This window comes from Asterias rubens, chromosome 1 (assembly GCF_902459465.1).
Source record: "Asterias rubens chromosome 1, eAstRub1.3, whole genome shotgun sequence".
NCBI lineage: Eukaryota > Metazoa > Echinodermata > Asteroidea > Forcipulatida > Asteriidae > Asterias > Asterias rubens.
Window position 1 is genome coordinate 33,093,147 of NC_047062.1, and position 21,056 is coordinate 33,114,202.

Here is a 21,056-nt window from a genome sequence, read left to right on the forward strand (position 1 = left end):
TTTGGTAATTACTCAAAACAAATATTAACTTAAAAACTGACTTGGTAAAGAGCATACGAGAGCTTTTGATAGTACAAAACATTGTGGGAAACGACTCCCTCTGAAGTAACGAAGTTTTTGAGAAAGAGGTAGTTTCTCACTAAAATAATAAAAGACTTCTAGCTAGAAGTATTTTATTCCCATCTGAAAGCACACAAATTCGTCCAACAAGGGTGTTTTTTCTTTCATCATTTTCTCGCAACTTTGATGACCGATTGAGCCCAAATTTTCAAATGTTGGGATACACCAAGTAAGAAGACTGGTCTCTGACAATTACCAATAGTGTACCTTCCCTTTAAGCCCAGGGTTTACACATCGTTGTTTCACTATGTTGGTTGTGAGAAGGCATATTTTTCGGACTCATTCAGAATAGTAAGGTGTAAACATTTTAATGTGTTTTCCACAAAACTGTTTTGACCGACCAAAACAAACACCTCAACAAGTTTTACCTTGGTTTGGGGTTCAAAATTGTGCCTTTGGGTTTTCATTAATTAAATAATAAATAACGAAATATTCTATAAGACTCATTATACTCTGATATTTACCTTTCCATAGTGTTCCTTGTAATTGGTGTACAACTTTTTGTTCCAACATTTCAAAATTGTTCAGAAATGCACCAATGATCTTCTTTGCTTCTGAGGTAAAAATTAAAAAAGAGAAGCAACAACTCGTCATAACATTTTGTTCCTCACTTAAGTGTGGTTAGCAATAAGCAAATCCACTTCTTCATAATGCTTTAAATTAAAGAAAGAAAAGGACTCATTTAAAACATGAAGTATTTCCTTCACTCACAACTAAAATTCCCACATTTAGATGTAGACCTAGACAAGAATACAATAAAAGAAACAAATTGATTTCGCTTTTCTAAAGTGTTTTAATAGTTTCAACCTTTCCATTAATCCTTAAACTAAAAGTTCATATCAACCTTTAGAAGGTACATATTTATTTTAAATACATGATAAAGACTTGCAGACTCGGGGCAATAATGTCAAAAAGTAAAATTAACAATCCTTTGTGTCTAAGGTCAATAAAATGTCCCCTCTTTTACTGCGCAGCAGTCTTTGTTATGATGCTTGAGCCGGATCCAAGAGCATCAGTCAGGTCAACCTTTTTCACCTTTGACCTTTGTAGACTCTGAGGATGTAAACCTCATTCTAACGACCCCCCAGAGGACTAGGGCAAGTCTCAATCTCATTTAGCGGGTAAAGGTTTTCCTGCCAATCCAATCCAACTTCTTTCATCAGAATTGCTATGTGAGGCGCTCATGACGATACTGTTGTTGCCCCCTCCACAACAGTTATTTGATGATATTGACACATGGGTCCAAAAGTCTGTGCTAACATCCTTTATGAAGCACTGTGAGTTTTCTTCTCATAAACTCAAAAGCAATTCCCACTTCTTGCACTGCAGGTCTCAAAATAACCCACAACACCCATTGTGCCGTGAGCTTTTGCTGCGGTGTCCTTTTCCACAAAGTTCCTACACAAATTAAAATTGTCCTCAAAGAAGTGCTGCTTACCAGAGGAAAATTGCTGCGCTCCTTCAAGAGTGAAATTCAAGGCCTGCACTGTTCTATCAGAGATCACATCCTACTTGGATTGGAGGCATCTTGAAGGCATTTCGATTTCCTCATGTACCTCACTGACCAAGAGGTTGTCCTTGAATCCTTAATGAGCATCGCCTTAAGGAGGTCATCTCATCTTCCATCAAGTCTTTACCTTGATGCTCAGTAATCCATCCATTCTTTCATATAGACACACGTAGATGGCGATATAGTTCCTCCTTCATAACACTGACTGAACACCTTGGGGGAAGGGAATAATACATGGGATTAACACCAGGTCTTACAAAATAACATGGTGTAATCTGTATACAAAGGAAACAGGCCACTTGAAAAAATAAAATAAAAGTCTCATATAGAGCTTGTATCGAGGAAGGTACTAAGGCATTCAGTATACTTTTACAGAAAGATAGGTTATGGAAGTTATGAATTCTGGAACCCAATTATGTAGCACCTTATAAGGGTTTACAAGGTGCTACGGCACATTCAGCAGCCACAGCCATTATTTCAAATGAGTTGTCATGTTTTGACAAGATCAAATATTTACAAAAATAAGTCAGAAAGAATAACTCTCATTCTCATACATAAATTTAACCAGAATTAAACTAAACTTTATCATTTATTTTTACAAAATTGTATAAAACTAATTATTAACAAATGAAATAGCTTCCACTGCTCTGCAAAGAAAGCAGGACAAGCAATGTTTCAAAAAGTAACTTTGAAACTTTATCATGATGAACAAATTAATGTTGAAATTCATTCAGGATTTTCAACAAGAACAACTTCAACAAAGTTTGCTTATCAGTCCACCAGTATTGCGATGTGTTAGTCACTTGTGAAAACAAATTACCAACAAAAAACGTGCAGTGACCTTTGGCAACTTGCAAAAAAAGAAGATAAAACTGGCATTGTTACTTTTTAAGGCTCATTGTTGGCTAAACAAAGCTTTGTTGACAAAACACCAAATTCCACTTCAAATACACTGCCAATCTCTTCAAGTTCAACTGATTATATTTCATCAAGATTATACCACAAAGTTAAACCTATGACTGGTGAGGTACCCATAGCAACCTTATTTACTTAACTGTCGAAACCACAAATAAACACAGCATGCACTATACAGTGTACCATGGACAGGTTCAAGTTGTACAGGTACGTGTTTCATATGCATGCACTGTCACGACTGAGACTCGGCAGTGATGACTGTTTGACTTATACCCTCAGACAACTCAACAAACACACGGCCTATGTTATAGCATCTCTAACCCCTTCTTGATAAGACTAAAATAGTCTGAGAGAAGCAACTTGCTGTAAACATGGTGAAAGTGCATTTTGTTTTTGGTTTAAACAACCTTTTCTGAATCAATTTTGTAAGGCTATCATAGAGGGGGATGTGCCCCTCCATTTATATTCAATGTCCCTCCCCTTAACGAGTTGTATGCCCTCATATACAATATGGTTAGAAATAAAAAATAAATAAAAAACCAACATTGACAATCAGTTCCTCAGTGGTGTGGGGGCGGGGGCAGGAGCAGAACCCTTGCCCCTCACTTGCCCCTATGAGACACAAACAAAAAACACACAATTGAAAGAGTCCCCATATGCCCCTAGGGTGGGGAGAGGGGCACTGCATGTGCCACTACTGTAGTAATACAGACCCAAGGTATTGATTCCAGTGAGTTTATGAATTCCTACTTCAATATATTATCCTTTATTATGTCTCTCTGTCCATTCAATTCATAATGCATCGGTGTAAAGATTGTAATAAAACAGCTGCGTAGCATATGGACATAGCCAGTCAAAACAACCTGCTCAAACATTGTCACTATGTACATTTATCTCATTCACACTCTACGATGAAGCTAGAAATGGCAGTACTGGTTATAAACACTCCTACGCCTTCTTTAAATAACCGATAACATGGCTAGATCAGTATTCAATTTCAACTTGAAAAGGGTTGAATATTTAAGGAGTAAACAAAATAAGCTAAATGTACACGCTAGTTAGAGCAGTAGATGTGACACCAAGCTGGTTTGACTGAACTCAACCGTCATGTAATATATACGAACTACTACCAGGCCTAGAACTACAATGTACAAGGAAATCAAAGAGACCATAAGAGAACTCATTGCTTAAAGGCAGTGGACACTATTGGTAATCGTCAAAGACTCGCCTTCACAGTCGGTGTATCTCAACATATGCATAAAATAACAAACCTGTGAAAAGTTGAGATCAATCGGTCATCGAACTTGCGAGATAATAATGAAAACAAAATCACCCTTGTCACACAAAGTTGTGTGCGTTTAGACGGTTGATTTTGAGACCTCAAGTTCTAAATCTGAGGTCTCGAAATCAAATCCGTGGAAAATTACTCCTTTCTCGAAAACTATGTCACTTCAGAGAGAGCCATTTCGCACAATGTTTTATACCATCAACCTCTCCCCATTACTCGTCACCAAGAAAGGTTTAATGCTAATAATTATTTTGAGTAATTACCAATAGTGTCCACTGCCTGTAACAATCTCCTGCTAAAGTGTCAAGCGGAAATGGGCAGGACACCAGTCACAGAATGTGCAAATGACATGAGATGCCAAGATTTGCATTTTGCAATCTGGGAGATTATGTGTCAACAATTAGGGAGATATTTCGAATAACATTCAACATTCAATTATCAGGTTTTCATTTTAATTTTGTTGATCAGAATATGGAAAGTTGGGTTTATTTCAAAAATCAATAGGCTACCTACTTGGCTGGGATTCAAAGAAAATACATTCTTGATTTCTATTGCAGGTCAATTGGGTTGAGAAGCATTCAATATACAGAAAGAATGTTTTATCAAACATCCCATCTCATAATCCTAGCCATCATTACACCCAATTATATGCACAATTGTAGAGAGAATTTGAAAGAGTTTGTTCAAACTTACTGGGCAGACTCCACAAGGGACTTTCATGAGTCCAGCAGACTGGGTCAATGGCTGGATGGCTCGATACAGTTTGACCTGACCTGGTGTTCCGGAAGACGTTGCACCTGTTCTTAATGAGACTGTCATCTCCACCTTACCATCGTAGATCAGGGTGTTCAAGATGGTCTCTATGTCTTCAACTGCTAATTCAACCTGAATAATAATAATGACCAAAGAAACTAGATTAAACAAGGAGCATCTACTAGCGAAGGTAGTGTCCCAGCCGATTCCCAGCCGAATAAGCATGACAGTTCCTTTCAGAACTGAAAAATTTACAGAATTCTGAAAATCTACGTCTTATGAATTCTGAAAAATCCACAGAAGTAGAACATAAAGCAAGACAAGTTCTCAAAAGAACATGATCTACCAAGCAATAAACATGGTGTTACCGCAAACCAAATATACAAGCATCTTCTGGATGTCGAAAGAAGGTGGTAGAGGTGGTAATAAGACAGCAGTCTTCTGAGATACAATTCTTTAGAAAAGCTAATCCACAAGGATATTTTGTGAAGATAGAGCCATCAGCAAGGGGGACATTTGGTGTGAAAACAAGATGAGGTCTGGGCAAAGGGGAAAGAAGTCTGATCAGTTGATCTGGGGGGGCGTGATTAGATTTCTGTATAATGGTGGATTAGATTACCTAGGTATACGATCTTATAATAAAAACAATTTGGGAGTGTAATTTTTCACAGTTAATTGTTAAGACTGTGGCTACAACAGGTTTAAGCTGCAGGCATGCAAGGGCACCATTGGCAGCCTGCCACATTGACCCATATGAGTACTGTATAGTAAGTCTTGACCATATTTTGGGGAACCCTACATGTACCCTATAGCTGTAGCTTATCATGTTAATTGCTTTATGGTTGAGGGAAACAAAATCATACACTTTAACAGGTAACATTCCATTATGTTTTAACCCTTCCAAGGCCAACTGAAAATACATATTTTGACACAGAGCTGTCTGTTTATATTGCTAATCCCATACTGTTAGATGGACTAGAACAATACAGACATCGCTAAATACAGAATAAAATCCATATTCATAATTCATATCAGAATGAGCCTACCATCTGTTTATTGAATTTCATCATTCCCAGTTCGAGGCCTTTATGTTTCCATAGACTAGAAATGTCCCCCCCGTGTCCTCCAATGATGGGACACTTGAAAGTGCATGCTGTTATTCATTCACGCATTAAAGCAACATTGGTCATAAATTCGCTTCCATACACAAACTCCTTTAAAGTGTCTGAATGATATACAGCTGCATGTCTTAAAGATGATGATGGTACATGTAAGGAGGCAGTGTCAAGCTTCAGATGAAGAGGACTGAGGGACATAGATGATGGGTTTATAGGCAGTCAACTACAGTTAAAGTATCTGAATGATGTACAGCGACATGTCTTAAAGATGATGATGGTTTATCTAAGGAGGTGGTGCCAGGCTTCTCACGAGACTGAGGGAGGACCGAGGGACAGTAAAACTCTGAAGATGACATGATTTAGGAAAGACGTTATCATTTACAACAATGTTAATATACATCAGGTTTTAACCTTTACTTGATGTAAACAAGGATGGCAATTAATGAGGGACAATCAGTTACGAGGGACGTCATTTTCTGCTCATAACTGTCATTGACTGACATTTATAGCCGGTGATATCACCTTGACCTAGTGAAGCTGCTGAGTGTTTCCCCCTTCAATACACCAAGAAGCTTGCTCTATGGTGCTTTCAAAATGGTCACATCCTAAGCCTGATTCACTCTTTCCGAATTTTTAATGACAAGGTCCAGCCGTTGATTTCACAAAGAGTTAGGACTCGTCTTATTACGAGTTAGGACGAGTTAGGATTAATCTTAAGGTCTGCATGCTACAGTGCAGGGTTGGGACTAGTCTCAAGTCCTAAGATTAGTCTTAAGTTAGGAAGAGTTTTGTGAAATCGACGGCTGGAGTGAGATTCTATGAACTATGAAAACAGGCCTGATACTTCAACAAAGGTGATTGCCTCCATGCCCATCGTCACTACCTTGGTGCCTTGAAATGCTCCAGTAGAAATTCACAATTTCCTCATAAGGTGGCATTTACCAAGGAGAAAATGCCTAATTTAAATTTCTACTGGAGCACCAAGGAAATGACCAGGGGGCACATGAAGTACATGAAGTAGTTTTTGAAGTTGTTTTAGTTATTGCCATAAATAAACCTCCATTAAAAATATGACAAGGTCACTCTGCCTTTATATTGTTTCTATCTGATTAATGGATACTTTCAGGATAGTGAACAGAGAGAGGGAATGGATCTTGTTTAACCAACAGTCAAATGCAATTAGCAATTTTTATACAAGGTTGCCAAGATTTTGCGTCAGTGATGATAACGGGTATAAGTGAAGCTGAACGTTTGTCCAGTAAATTGTATTTTCATAGATTTTGTTTCATTTCTTACTATCACACATAAACAAACAGTACAAACAAGCAAAAATTACATAATATCAAATTTAACTTACAAAAATAGACTTGATGCATAGTGTTAGCCAGAGGGGTATCTTTTGGACACCCTGTTTTAGATTTGGCCATCCCGTTTTAATGTCATTTACATGTAAATGTGTTGTAAGAGAGCAGTTTGGACACCCAGTGTTTAAGTCTCTGGTGAATTTGGAGACGCTTTTACCAGATCCTGACTTAAACCTTGACTTGATTAAATCCTAAAATAAAAACGCAGAAAAGCCAAAAGCAGATGAAAGAAAACCAGAAAAGACAGAGTAAAGACAGTGTCTCTTGAAGGATTGCAAAAAAAGCTGACAATGGAAATTCCTACGTAACCGTTACTATGGCAATGACTTTGATTCAATGTTGTAACCCTGAATAATTTAAGATGGAGGCACGTGGAGCAAGCATTCTGACATTTAGAGTCATATCAATGTCACACAGAGCCTGTGTTAAAGAGGATTTATCAAATGGAAATTCCTGCCAAAATGGTTTTTTTTCCCTGAATTTTGTTTGAAAGTGGCTATTATTGAACCTTAAAATTGTCTTCTAAAATTAAAGTATAGCTCATTTACCCCTTCACTACCCACAAAATATGAATTATTTGTTTAACCATAAAAACCATTATGGGTGATGGTTCAACTATTGGGTCCAGTTATTGTGGGTGGTCATGGCTGAGCGGTCAAGTGCTAAAGTGCACTTGACTTTATGATTAGCAGAGTGTGGGTTCGAGTCCCTGTCTTGACACATGTCTCCTTAAGCAAGACACTTAGCCATTAATGCTTCATCTGTCAGATGGGTTGAAAGCTTTTGGTCCTGTCTTAAATGTTTCTCTTTGTTGAAGTGCCTTAATTACATGCACCTCATTGGTGATATACATGTACGCTACACTCTGGCATTGTTATTAATATTGGCATATGAGCTCGCTTTTAGTTTGAACAACAAATTAATACATTCCAAGCAGGTTAAATATTCTGTCCTTAGAATTTGTGTTCAATGTGGCCCAACTCAGTCAGTCATGCGTCCTGTAGAAAGGGCAGCTGACTCAGTATTCAGGATGCATCATTGATTTGTCTACTAATGTTTTCTATGCTTCAAGTGTTGGCATATTATGATGCAATGGATGCATGCAGTTCTACAGTGTAGCTATGTCAAATCAATAGGCTGGCCTGACTGGAATCCTATAGCATTGTCTGATACATCTAGTGTAAATATAAAACTGGAACATGACAGCACGGAAACGTATCAACTAATTGAGAGTAAATTTCACACATCCTCACGTGGTTTCAGTAAGGGAAGTTGCCATGAAAAGGAATTGCTAACATTCCTAAAAGGAACTATCAAATGAAGGTTTGGGATCAATTTGAAAAAAAAATTAGAGGAGATGTTTTGATTTGTTTTAGTTCCTGTTAGTACAAACGAGGCATGGGTCTCTTTTTTATTTTGAATTTATAATAGTAATTCTGGTTGTGAAGCCCAGGGGCCGATTTCACAAAGCAATAAAATTCATCGCAAGACAAATTTTCAGTATCACCATAGAGATTTGTATTGTAACATCACACTTTACTTAGCAACTACGATTGATTTGAAGTTACGATCAATTTGAGACCTTTGTGAAATCGGCCCCTGGACCACTAAACAATCGAATTTAATCTTTGTACTAGACAAGAACCCAGTGGAGAGAAGACAAGGAAGGAAGTTTCAGTTTTAGCTGTTGAACGGAAACCCTGAGAATTATTGCTGGGAAAACCCAAGCAGTCATGCAGGGACTGAAAACCTAATCCACATAGGTTACCCTGTTGGGATTTGAACCGGGGTACGAAAGCTGGAAGGCAAGGCAAGATACCACTATGCCAACCCAACCACCCAGGTTCTGCTTTGACTCAAACAACTTCATATTTAAAAAAAAATTCAATCAAGTCTTGTTTTAGAAAACTTTTGTATGATGTTAACATTCTAAAAAGATTTCTCTTTCTTGAAACGGTAAATTTGTTGACCTGCAGACATTTTAACAAAGGCCCTTTATAGCCTTAGGAAGTGTGCATCTTCCTTGTCTCTACCGATCTCCATAGCAATAGATGTCTAGCATCAATTATTAGCACAGACCAACCAGTGTTATATTTCACATCTCAGGCAAAAAAGACTGTAGTGTTTCCCTGTATCTAACCAGACATGAAAACACACCTCCAATATGCTTCCAGCAATGCGTAATGAAGACATGGCCTTGGTGGCTAGTTTTCAGTCACATTATGTACAACATGTATGTATCAAGCTTTATTATATATCTACTACACAATCTCCAAAGAAGAAATGATAAATAGAAATTAATAAAGCTAAATGGAACTTCAATTAAAGGGAGGCCATTAATGTTTTTATAGATGGATGAAGCATGGATGAAGATAGCATCAAAAAATAAACATTGCATGAAAAATACTTCAATTACATGGTTTAAATCTCACATCGTAGCTGTAAAACTTTACTATGGTATCCAGGTCCTTATAAAATGCACAAATTCGTGTTATTTACTCCTTCAGTGCATTTGTTTTAACAGGGATTGGAATACTTCCAAAGGCAGACAAACACAAAAAGGTTAAAAGGTACCAGTCAGTATTAGACAAACACTTGTGATTTAGGAACCCTGGATGCCAAGTTCAGGTTTAAAGCTCATGAGTCTTCAAAACATAATTGTACCCAAACTGTTTGCCATCTCATCGCTATATGTCACAAACTCAATTAAGACCCTGGGTTATCAAATACTGGGTCAGCCGCTGAGATTGATTGCATTTTACCTGACACTGATGTTAAGATACGTGTTTTACCACAGACTTCCAACTTCTTTAGTATTTGGAAAACATTCTGCATTATTTAACCACATTTCCGGAAAATTATAACAATTTCACGACAACACATTTTGAAATTTGTTTTCCTCCTACTGGCAAAGAGTGAAATATTTTACTGTAGTTGTTCTTACTCTATTTCATCTTGGTGCTTTGAATCTATTAATAGCTGGGGCTAATTTGAATCAACATTCAATTCAGGAAACATATTTTTTGTGTGCCTTAAAAATCATTGTTGTTTTTAGGGTTATTTTTACAAAGAACAAGTTTCAATCTCTTAAAATCACAATGATTGCAATGATTTGATTTAAACTTAGACTGTGTTAGACAACAACCATCCATGTTACTTGACTTTACAAAAACATAAAAATACGTCTGGAATAAAAGACTAGGCTCTTTGGATACGAGGGCGTCAGGCACAAAGCAGCAATTTGCATAATTATTTATGGACGATCGGAGAAAGAAAACTCCTAAGGCTCTGTAGAAGACACATTCTGATATTAAAGGGAAGGTAAACATTTGGTATTTACTCTTAAAAATAAAGGCAGTCTACAGCAGCGTTTGATAGTATCAATCATTTTAAGAAACATTTCACTGCAAAGATATGTGGTTATGCACCGAAGTTTAAATCTGAGAATCATTACTGTAGGTAAAGCTTCTCAGATTGTGTTTTCTCCTAGGGCTTATTCTTCCATCATGGAAATTCACTCAGGATTTTCAACAATTACTCAAAAACATGACCACTTTTTTAAATGAAATTTATGGGATATTAGTTTTATTGTGCAGGCCTGATACTTCACAGACACAATGAAGGTTATTGCCTCCATGCCCCCTGGTCATTGCCTTGGTGCCCTTGAAATGTTAGACATTTACAATTTCCTCACAGGGTGCCCTTTACCAAGGAGGAAATGGATTGGTGCTCTTGCCCTTTCAAAAATGAAGCATACAGGCCTGATTGGGTAAATTTACATTTATAGAAAGATTAAAACAATGGAACGGTCCCCAAAACCCAAGGTATACTTTGCCTTTAAATTTAATAAAAAGGCAAGCAATTTACCCCCAGGACATATATCCATTCATTTCTGCCGCAACAAAGAAGATGGAAATGACAAAAACTGTACACTGATGGATGTGGGATCAGCTGGCATTCAATGTGCAGTGTGGGCAAACTGATGTAGAGATGCAACGAATGGAGTCAGTGAGATTTCTGACATTCAAGGTGCTCTAGGCATAAGTGATGCGAGTACATGAGGCAATTGACTAGGGTAGCCAAGTCTAGCATGCATGGTGCTAAGGGCAGTCTGGCTAAGGGAAAACAGCTGGTCTGTGCTCAATGTACAGACCATAGGAGTATTCCAGTAAAAACACACACACTACAGTGCCTTTAGATTGTTTTTTGTCATAGTAATGTTGATTTGTAGGCAACATTTTGTATAAAGACAGATCCACATTTAAACATTTCAACTGGATACAGTGTCTACTTGATGTGAAAACAAAACCAAAACTGTCATGATATTTTCAAAAGAACATCAAATCCATCCATGTTATGCGAGGTGACCAACCACATCTAGCCAAAGCATTCTCAAACAGTCCTGATAATGATCTCGGAAATGATTCCAGCATTAACCCAGGCCTGTAGGCTTCGTTTTTGAAAGGGCAAGAGAACCAAGGCATTTCCTCCTTGGTAAAGGGCACCCTATGAGGAAATTGTACATTTCAAGGGCACCAAGGCATTGACCAGGGGAACATGGAGGCAATTGCCTTCATTGCCTCTTTGAAGTATCAGGCCTGTGAATTGTTTCTCAGATTGGTTAACAAATTATCCAAACCAATATCACTTTGAAAGGAATCCTTCCTCAAAATAGTTCATACCAACAGATGCAGTTTCCTTTTAACCCAGTACGGTCATTTATTGTTTGAGTATTTACCAGTCTATGACCCTACCTTTAAGGCTTTACAGTTACATTGATTCTGCATGGCATTTTTTGTCAATGTTTATTTCAGGGTTCTGAACATGAAACAATGTACTCAGGGAGTATCAATCAATATTTCAATCCCATTGAAATGACAGTCCGGCCAGGATGAGAAAGCAGTCTGTACGTATCATGTACATGTGCCACTTTCCACAGCAAAGATATAATTTTACTCTTTATGGCTGCATGGTTTTTTTTAACTACAACTATAAATAAAGCATTAAAGCGGATGACTGATTATAATATGAGAGGGGTTGCTAAAACAACTTAATTGGAACGACGGAAAAGACAGAATTTTTACTTTTTTTTAAATTGCTGTATTCACCAAGAAGAAAAAGTGAAAATGTGTTAAAAACTTTCCTGAATGCTACCAAGTTCTGTAGAATAACTTAGGAATCTTTCTTCCAATTTCTAGTACATAACTCTGATTTCATAAAAACTACACATTTGAAATTGCTTTGGATGTGAACAATAAAACAGATATGTAAATGCAATCCACACAGATTATTTATGCAAGATCATCTTTTATTAAAGCCTGGTTCATACTTCATGCGATAATTCGCAAGTGAGTAGAGCAGAGTTGAACTGCTGCGAATTATTCGTTACGAATTTGTGACGTCAACATTCGCTTCGCATTCGCATTACAGGAAGTATGAACCGGGCTTAAGAAAGCCTAGTATCACTCTCAAGCTTCTTTGGTTGACATGGCAACTCGCCAGATATACCACACCAAGGCATGGCCTCAAGGCAAACTATTTGACATTTAAATCAAAGCATTAATTGGCAATATGTCATTTATTACAGGGTAATGTGAATATAATATAGAATTTATAATGTACAAGTAGAAGTACATGTAGTTGTCTTACACATCGGTCTCCTTGACCATCAAACATACACCATAAAAGGATTGGTATGCCAGGCGCAGGGATTAGTTGTATGAGCTTAATATGGTGAGGTATTTGATAATACATGCATGTACGATAACCCCCGAACCAGACTATTTTGAGCTGTGGATTCTTATCACAGCTTGAGAGAAGCTGCTTATGAATATTCAAGATGAAGTCTGAGACATTGAGATAATGAGCAGCTGGTAAGTTAACAAACTCTAAAGTCCCTTTCACACGAGAGCCATTTAGTTAGGGTCCCTTGCTAAATTTTTGCATGGTTATACAGTTTTACAAAATGTACCTCGTGCAAGAGGACGACAATTTGTGTGCTGTCCAAAGTTTCTTGTAAAAACTTGTACTCAAACAACTACTACATTTTAAAACCATGCTAAAATTTTAAAAGCAAGGGTCCATACCATTGTTAAACTGCTGCCGTGTGAATAGGGCTAAAGATCAATCTCACAAACAATCTTCGTTCAGAGACAAGTCCAGGGCAACTTGAAAGTAGCTGCTTATGAATATTCATGACACAGTCTGAGACATTGATTTAATGATCAGCAGGGAGGTTAACAAACTCTAAGATCAATCATACAATGTTCATTCAGAGACAAGTAAGTCTAGAGCAGGAAAATGTCTACAAAGTAGGTTATACATTTCTTATATATTTGTACACAAATTGAGAAGCTAAAAATAAATATGCGGTTCAGGACTAATGTCAGTAGTAGTGCAATTTGTATAGATTTCATTAACAAATTGGCTTTGCATAATTTGGGGCTGTCCTTGTAGATTGGGTGAAATGACCAAGAGTTGTCTCCAAAGTAATTCATTCATTTTCTAAGTTAAAATAATATAGTAGATTTTGATATGACACTTCAATTATATGATACTGCAAATATAGAAAACAAAATAGAAAACAAAATTAAATATACATTAAGCCAATTTAACAAAACTGTCAAATTTCAAATCAAATTTCCAGAATTTGCAGATGCAAAATTACAGGACAGACAAACTAAATGAAGAATAACAGGAGACCTGGCTGTAGAAATGAATAATGAAACCAGACAATGACAAATACCTAGAGTATGAGATGTTGTTCAATTTGATTTGGGTGACAAGTTCAGACCCTCCAGAGTTGGCCCACCTGACCCCCATTGTTCCAAATTACCCTGATCATGACAGAGCTGTTATAGAGGAAGTCTATATGAGTCAAAGGGTGTCCTTAGGGCCTAGCTGGGGGTAAGATGGGGGTCAGTCTAAGGTCAGTAGTTTAGAGCAGGTGGTATGTGGGTTACAATGTCAAGGTAAGAGAGGTCAAGAAACTCCATGTTTGTCTGGGATTTAATGACATGACAAGTTTGATGTGTGGTATCCGTCTTTATACTACCACCATGTGGAGTATTTTATACTGCAAGGCATTACTCAACGATTTCTAAACATTAAGAGTCGTCATACATGTACTTGTATTAACCCTGAACAAATTGGTCATTTCTTTAGGCGAGGTTTCAATTGTGGTATCTGTGGTTATAAAACCAAATGGAGAATTTTATACCGAGTATATTACACAAAATGAACAGTGAACACAAAGGGTGTAGTGTCATACATGTACTTTAGGAATGACACCCATGTACTTTAGTAATGACACCCCCCCACCCCCCACCACCAAAAACCTCCTTGATCTAGAGATGGTAATGGTAGTGAGAATCCTTTGCAACATTTCATCTGTAAATGCTCTGGACATTAAATTCAATTCAATTAAATTCAACAGAACATTTATTTCCACATATGCACATGGAGGCATCATCCGGCTTGTGATGGATGTGCCATATACAATTCAATACAAAATATAACAGGATAAACAACATAAATGGAAGAATAAAGAAATACAACTTTTTAATCTGAGATCAGTTTTCTAAGGGTTGGTGTCTTTGGCCAGAGAAATGGTTGGTACTTGCTGTCACATTGCTGAAGGTGGATGGATTTGACATTTTTGTAACAAAAACAAAGTGAAAATGTTTTGCTGTATTCTCAACTATTAGTACTGTATTCAGCCGTCACTTTCACATGTTACTTTTATTGTATCTTTCTTTATAGTTTTGTCAATAATCAGCATTATATTAACCAAAAAACAAACAATCTATGGCCCTACCTTTAAAGGGTCTAGGTAATTTTTGTAGGACAAAAAAACACAATGTCCACAGATTTACACTAAACTTACACAGTTTGAAGATAATGATAGTAGAAAGCTTCCCTGAAAATACTACGAGCTGAGGTGCTGTAGTTTTGGGGAAATGAGTAAAACAATAACATGAAAATAATTTTCGTCTCATGAGACGAGAATTATTTAAATCATTTACAAACATATTTTCATAACATTGTTTTACTCATTTCTCAAAAACTACAGCACCTCAGTAAGTAAGGTTTGAAGGCAAGCTTTCCACTATCATTATCTTCAAACCCTGTAAGAAATGTAAATCTATGGACATTTTGAAAAAGTACCCAAATCCTTTAAACAGTGTGTTGGGAGTGTATGTCAGAAATGAAGCAACATCCTGCATTATGTCTCTGAATGTTTCTATTTATTCACTAAAATATTCTTAAATGTCAACAAAGATGCACTCTTTTTCTAAGAAATCTACCAACGGGTGTCTAAATAATTAATATTATAGATTTTATGACTGTGGGTTTTCAGTGGCGTTCCAAGTTAACATTGTCAACTTTAATTTCCTTGTATTAAACTGTTCTTTCTAAAGTAAACAAAGTTAGTTTTTGAGTGTGCCTACGTGCACGTTGCGGACATACTTCAAACACAAGGAAGCAAAGGGTAATATATCGCACATTGGATGTTAGACAAACTAGAATGGGTATTTCAGTATAGAATAATGTCAACAAAGGAAGTTGTGTCCATAACCTTCGATATAATTCATGACTTGCAATTCATGTCCTTGGTCTTGTTCAAACAATGTCATATTTAAGGTCGCCAGGTAACTCCATGTGTGTTTTATTCTAGACAATTCAAGTATTGCGTTTTTTTTTTTTTTTTAATGTTGACTTTTGAGTCTGGTAAATATATTTTACTTCTTTGAAAGAGTATTGAAAGAATGACCCATAAGATCAAATAAAAACAATTTAATTGTGATACAGTATGGTAAGTTTTTCTCATTGATTCTGCTCTTGTAACACATTTTCTGGTCCAGTAAAACTTTAGAGCTACATGCCCTGCGGTCTTGTGGATGTTTCCACTTAATTTGAGCTCTGCTTTTTCCTACAATAGGAACGGAAGTGTAGGTCTTTGTACGGGTACAAAACTGAGCTGAAGCAAAAAAATCTCAAACTTTAAAAATATCTTTCAAAGATCGATGAACGAAGAGCAGTTTTGTAAAGAGTTTTTATAGAGCAATGATTTTTAGTGGGGGACAAATGTGCTTCAGGGGATTCTGTCACTATTGCTTAGAATGCTTGTGGGGGGGGGGGGTTAGAATCACCTCCCACACAGGGGGGTGACTAAGCCCATTGTCTGTGCAAGCAAACAAATCAATTGACAACTACAGTAAGCAGAACACATGGATAACAACATTTCAAGCAGTCAACTTCTGGTGACCTTCATAATATTGGATTTAGGTTCTGAACAACACTCTCAGACTAACACCAACAGAGGGCGGTATTCACATTCACCCACAATAGGATTGTTTAATATTATCATGGAAGGGTCCTCTCTATATAGCATTCAACCTTGTTTTCTTAGCTTTTCAATAAGAAATCATCATATTGTGATACAGGCATAGAGCTTTGAGTTTACACAAAGAGAACAAAACCATGAAGGTGACAAAAGAAACATTTATAAATTCTGGTTGTGAAGCCAATAATTTTCAATCGAAGTATCTCTACTACGAAGAAGCAACAAGCTCTTACCTTACTAATCCCAAGTTCACGTATAAACTTCCAGACATCATCTGAAGATCCGTAACATTGATTCCTTCTTAAGATCGGATCCAGATTGGATTCCGAGGCTAGGTCCGCCTGGAATAGTCAGAAATAAATACAACTCAGAGTTGTTGAAAGAAGGCAGAGTAAATTTGTGAGGCGGCCACTTACTCTTGAGAAACATCACATGTCTGGGATTACACGGAGACCACAGCCTCTGATGCCCTGGACTTGGCATTAGTGTTGGTGCCCCTTCAAAAGTTTCTCATAGACCTTTAGATTTTCCAATAGAACTTCCCTTTGCTAAATGAAAATGGTCTTGCCCTCTTAAATATGAAGTTTCAGGTCCGACATCATGAAATGCCATCAGTCAAAAAACATAAACAAAATTTCACAACAAACACTTTATTTATCAGAAAATATCATGTTTACAACAAATTTATTTTATGCAGGCCTGATACTTCATAGAGGCAGCAGAGGCAATACACCGATCCTTCAGGCTCCGCCCACGACGCACGTGTGAGCAAGAACGTGAGCCTCTCCAATGTCATTGTGCACAACTCTGCCGCGCGCGACAAGCATACGCGCACGCATGTCAGACTTTTATAGTGTCAGACTTTTGGTTGTGCAATGGGTTGTGATTGGTCATACGCAATGGGGCGGAGCTTAATGGATTGGTCTATTGCCTCCATGCCCCTCGAAATGTTTCATTTCAAATTTAAATTTCCCTCATACAGGTGCCCTTAGGAAAAACTACCTTTACCTTACACAAACAAAGTATCAAGATTTTGATTTGAGTGTTGTTTCTACCGAGTATCAATAAACTTACTTTCTGTTGTAAGAATTTATAACACTGCTGGTTGAGAACTTCCACAAACTCCGACTCAAAGTCTTGATCACTATACCAGGCTCCACCAGTAACCGATCGGTCTGGCTCCAAATTGAAAAGCATATAAACTTTACGCTTTGAGGCCTGAAAATAAACACGATGACAAATGTTACAAATATTTAGGGATCATTTATGGCAGAAAATCAGACCCAGAATTCATTTTTTTTCAATACTGATACATAAGTGTTCCAAGACTATTACTACATTTGTAGGCAGCGGCATACAAGCATTTCTAAAAATTGTTATTTGAAAAATAACAGTATGATCATTAAATTCATCTAATAAAATTGGGCGGTCAGGTTGGCCTAGTGGTATCTTGCCTTGCCTTCCATCTCTTGGACCCTGGTTTGAAACACGCTGAGGACACTTGAGTTGTCAGTCCCTACCTTACTGCATAAGTTTTCCCCAGAATAAATCTCTAAGGTTTTCCTCAAACATCTTAAACTGACACTTCCTTCCTTGTCTTCTCTCCATGGGGTTCCTGGCTAGTTTAGTGATAAGTTCGCTTTTCTGAGAGTCCTTGACTTAATAACTTGATGAACAACCAGATTAAAATAAATGAAACGAATTGAAAAATACAAACTTACCCCAACAGATTTAACAGCCTTAATAAGACTGCGACTTTCCAATGTCTTCAAGATCTTATTGAGTTGTGTAAGAAGGAGATTGCTTCGTAGACGAATATCTCTGATCCAGATGCCTTTATTTCCTGCATCCTCAATGATCTGATATATCAGTCTCTCTTGGTTGTCAACTCCTTTCACTTTACTAAAAAGATACAAGACAATTGTGTTATGAGATAAGATGCCTTCAAAAGTAACTGCACTTTTAATCAATAGTTGTCATAACAACATGTTAGTTTTGTGTTGACCAAGAAAAAATTGACTAGACAGATCAGGACTTGAACCTGAGACCGCCTTATTAACGTGCCAGCACTCTACCGCCTGGGCTAAGTATAAGAGCCCTAATGTTGGCGGTCGCCCTATTGTTAATATTGTTGTTCAAGGGGTGCCAGTCAGTAGTCATATACCTGTGTGAACTTCTCATCTGTGAGAACTTGTCTTGCTATGTAGATATGTAGACAAATTCTAAAAAGAACATAATCTACCCAGCAAATATACACATTGTGTTAGTGCAAACAAAATATGTTACAACCTCCATCCCATGTTTATTTACTCACCTAATAGAGGATGGATCTTTCAGACGATACAGCAATTCAGATCCATGCTTCACAAGATCTATCTGCCCCTGGTAAGACACAAAGAAATCACTACATGTTAAAATGATTCCTAACTCATACCAAATAATGAGTTCGCTGCATTTAGACATGGAAATCCATTTTTCATCAAGTTTCAGGGAAAATAACTCATTGGCATGCCTGAATAATTTTAGTGTTTATTGTTCTGACTTTTAATAAATTCATGAGTCTTTAATCTTTTAAAGGGAAGGTACACGTTTGGTAATTGTCAAAGACCAGTCTTCTCACTTGATGTATCCCAACATAAGCATAAAATAAAAAGCCTGTGAAAATTTGACCTAAAATGGTCATCGAAGTTGCGAGTAAATGATGAGAGAAAAAACACCTTTGTGTGCTTTCAGGAATAAAAGACTTCTGGCTAGAAGTATTTTATTATTTTATTGAGAAATTACCTCTTTCTCAAAATCTATGCCACTTCAGAGGGAGCCGTTTCTCACAATGTCTTATACTATCAACAGCTCTCCAATGCTCGTTACCAAGTCAGTTTTTAAGTTAATATTTGTTTTGAGTAACTACCAAACGTGTACTTTCCCTTTAAAGCAAGTTTTAAATTTGGTAGAAAAAACTGCAGACTTCTTTTATTGGAAGATGAATTAAAAAACCATTCACTTTAATTTTTTCCTCTTCAAGACAGTAATTTTTCCACATAACTTCTAGACTTGTGAACAAGGCGTTAATTGTTTTTAACTTTCGGCTCTCACTTGACTTTACTGCTCTTGCAAAAGACTGCTGGCTCCAAACTACTGCTGTCATCATGAGAGCAGAAGTGTCACAGGAGCAGTAGTCTTTGGAGAATAAAGTCATGTGAGAGCCATTACGCTATCGCCACTACAAACATTTAACGACTTGGCATCAAGTTTACTTGGCTACCCACACACTCAGACTGTTTCAATAGGCCGCTTGCAGTTAGCCGACATTGTTACCTGCATGCATGTACGCTCTACACACATCTCTCAGCCACTGATAGCTCTTCATTCACCTCAGTGAGGGGACTGTTTATGGGCTTGTGACAAGGAGTCTATTGAGCAGACACTGACGATGCTTACTTACCAGAGAGAGTAATCTGTTGATGGCTTTAACTCTCTGTTGAGCGTCAATATGAGGCAACTGGTCCTTAATGAAAGCATCTGGTACACCCTTAGCTTCTTCTTTACACATATCAAGAATCCTGCAACAAACAATGAACAAGAAAGAGTTGACTTATTATATAAAAATATATAGGTCTATTATGCATTAGCTCTTTTGTATAATATTAATAAGCGTGTAGCACCTGAGAGTGAGTGAGAGGGTACATGCAAACTTTGTCAGATTCTAGTCACAGTGTGCATGTGTAGTACCCGCCTAATGAAGCTCGCTTGCTGCTTAGCTGCTGTAGCTGTGACATAAAACACCTTATTGAACTCTGTTCGCACCCTCACAACACCAGTGACGCATTTTGAGATCCATTTAGTTAGGAAATTTTACAGGCAATTTGAAAAGGATTTTCTTCTGCAATACTTTTTTAACACTAACACTAGTTAGTAATTTCTCAATTTCAGCAACCAAAATACTCCCGGCAGAGGAGATGCGCCAATTATTGCCAATGTCTTAGCTTCTGCTGCCTACTAGTACTGGTGGTACAGTGAGCAAAGAATATCGCCTCATCATGCTTGCTAGCTTGCACACCTTTTATTAACAATGAATAATAACTGCACCACCAATATCATCGATCATCATGCCAACAAAATTAGTTCGTACATGCAATGTAGGCTTTTGTTTAATTATTTTATTTTATTGAAGAAAAAAGTAAATTTACTCTCCACAATAATACGCGGGTAGCGAACTGGTGACAAATCCTGTAGTGGTGTTGGAGTTAATTAACGACGGATAAATTGGTAGCGACGTGCAGAAGATTATCCCCCCATTACTTTAACTAATTAATTGGCCTATTTTTTATGATGATTGAAAGTTGATGAAAAAATGAAGGGTGGAAAATGAAAAGTGATGATGATGAATCATGAATGAAACTTACCGCTCTTCCAGATTCATGGCATCTGCCACTTCCTGCTTTATAACAACATTATCCGAAGCCATTGTATTGTAATTTGTACTACAGATTTGACCTTTAAATCCCTTGTTTTTCGTTGAGCTGAAATAAAGTTACATTACAACATTTTAAGCTGAAAGAAGGCCTCCTTTTCCTAAAGAAAATTCCAGTAACTTTTGCACCGACCTTATCAACAAACACACATGCTATTTCACTGGTATTCG

The 21,056-nt window shown here is 37.2% G+C and overlaps 1 protein-coding gene across 1 annotated transcript; it reads right to left on the reverse strand.

Annotated features, from left to right (window-relative positions):
• Nucleotides 1–893: 893 nt before the first annotated feature.
• On the reverse strand, nucleotides 894–21,040 carry LOC117295230 (DNA-directed RNA polymerase III subunit RPC6-like). The gene is made up of 8 exons (XM_033777768.1): nucleotides 20,818–21,040; nucleotides 19,857–19,974; nucleotides 18,729–18,796; nucleotides 18,136–18,316; nucleotides 17,489–17,632; nucleotides 16,648–16,755; nucleotides 4,527–4,718; nucleotides 894–1,843 (listed from the first exon to the last, which is right to left on the reverse strand). The coding sequence occupies exons 1-8, from the start codon at nucleotides 20,877–20,879 to the stop codon at nucleotides 1,766–1,768; spliced, it is 951 nt and encodes a 316-aa protein (XP_033633659.1). The 5' UTR covers nucleotides 20,880–21,040; the 3' UTR covers nucleotides 894–1,765.
• Nucleotides 21,041–21,056: the final 16 nt, after the last annotated feature.

Bases quoted from the DNA above. Each gene is read 5' to 3' on its own strand.
- LOC117295230 (XM_033777768.1), bottom strand. From the start codon at position 20,879: ATGGCTTCGGATAATGTTGTTATAAAGCAGGAAGTGGCAGATGCCATG. The intron at 18,797-19,856 runs GTAAGTAAGCAT...GTGTCTTACCAG, and splicing joins TCAACAGATTACTCTCTCTG to GGGCAGATAGATCTTGTGAA. The intron at 1,844-4,526 runs GTAAGTTTGAAC...CCTTCCCCCAAG, and splicing joins TCCCTTGTGGAGTCTGCCCA to GTGTTCAGTCAGTGTTATGA.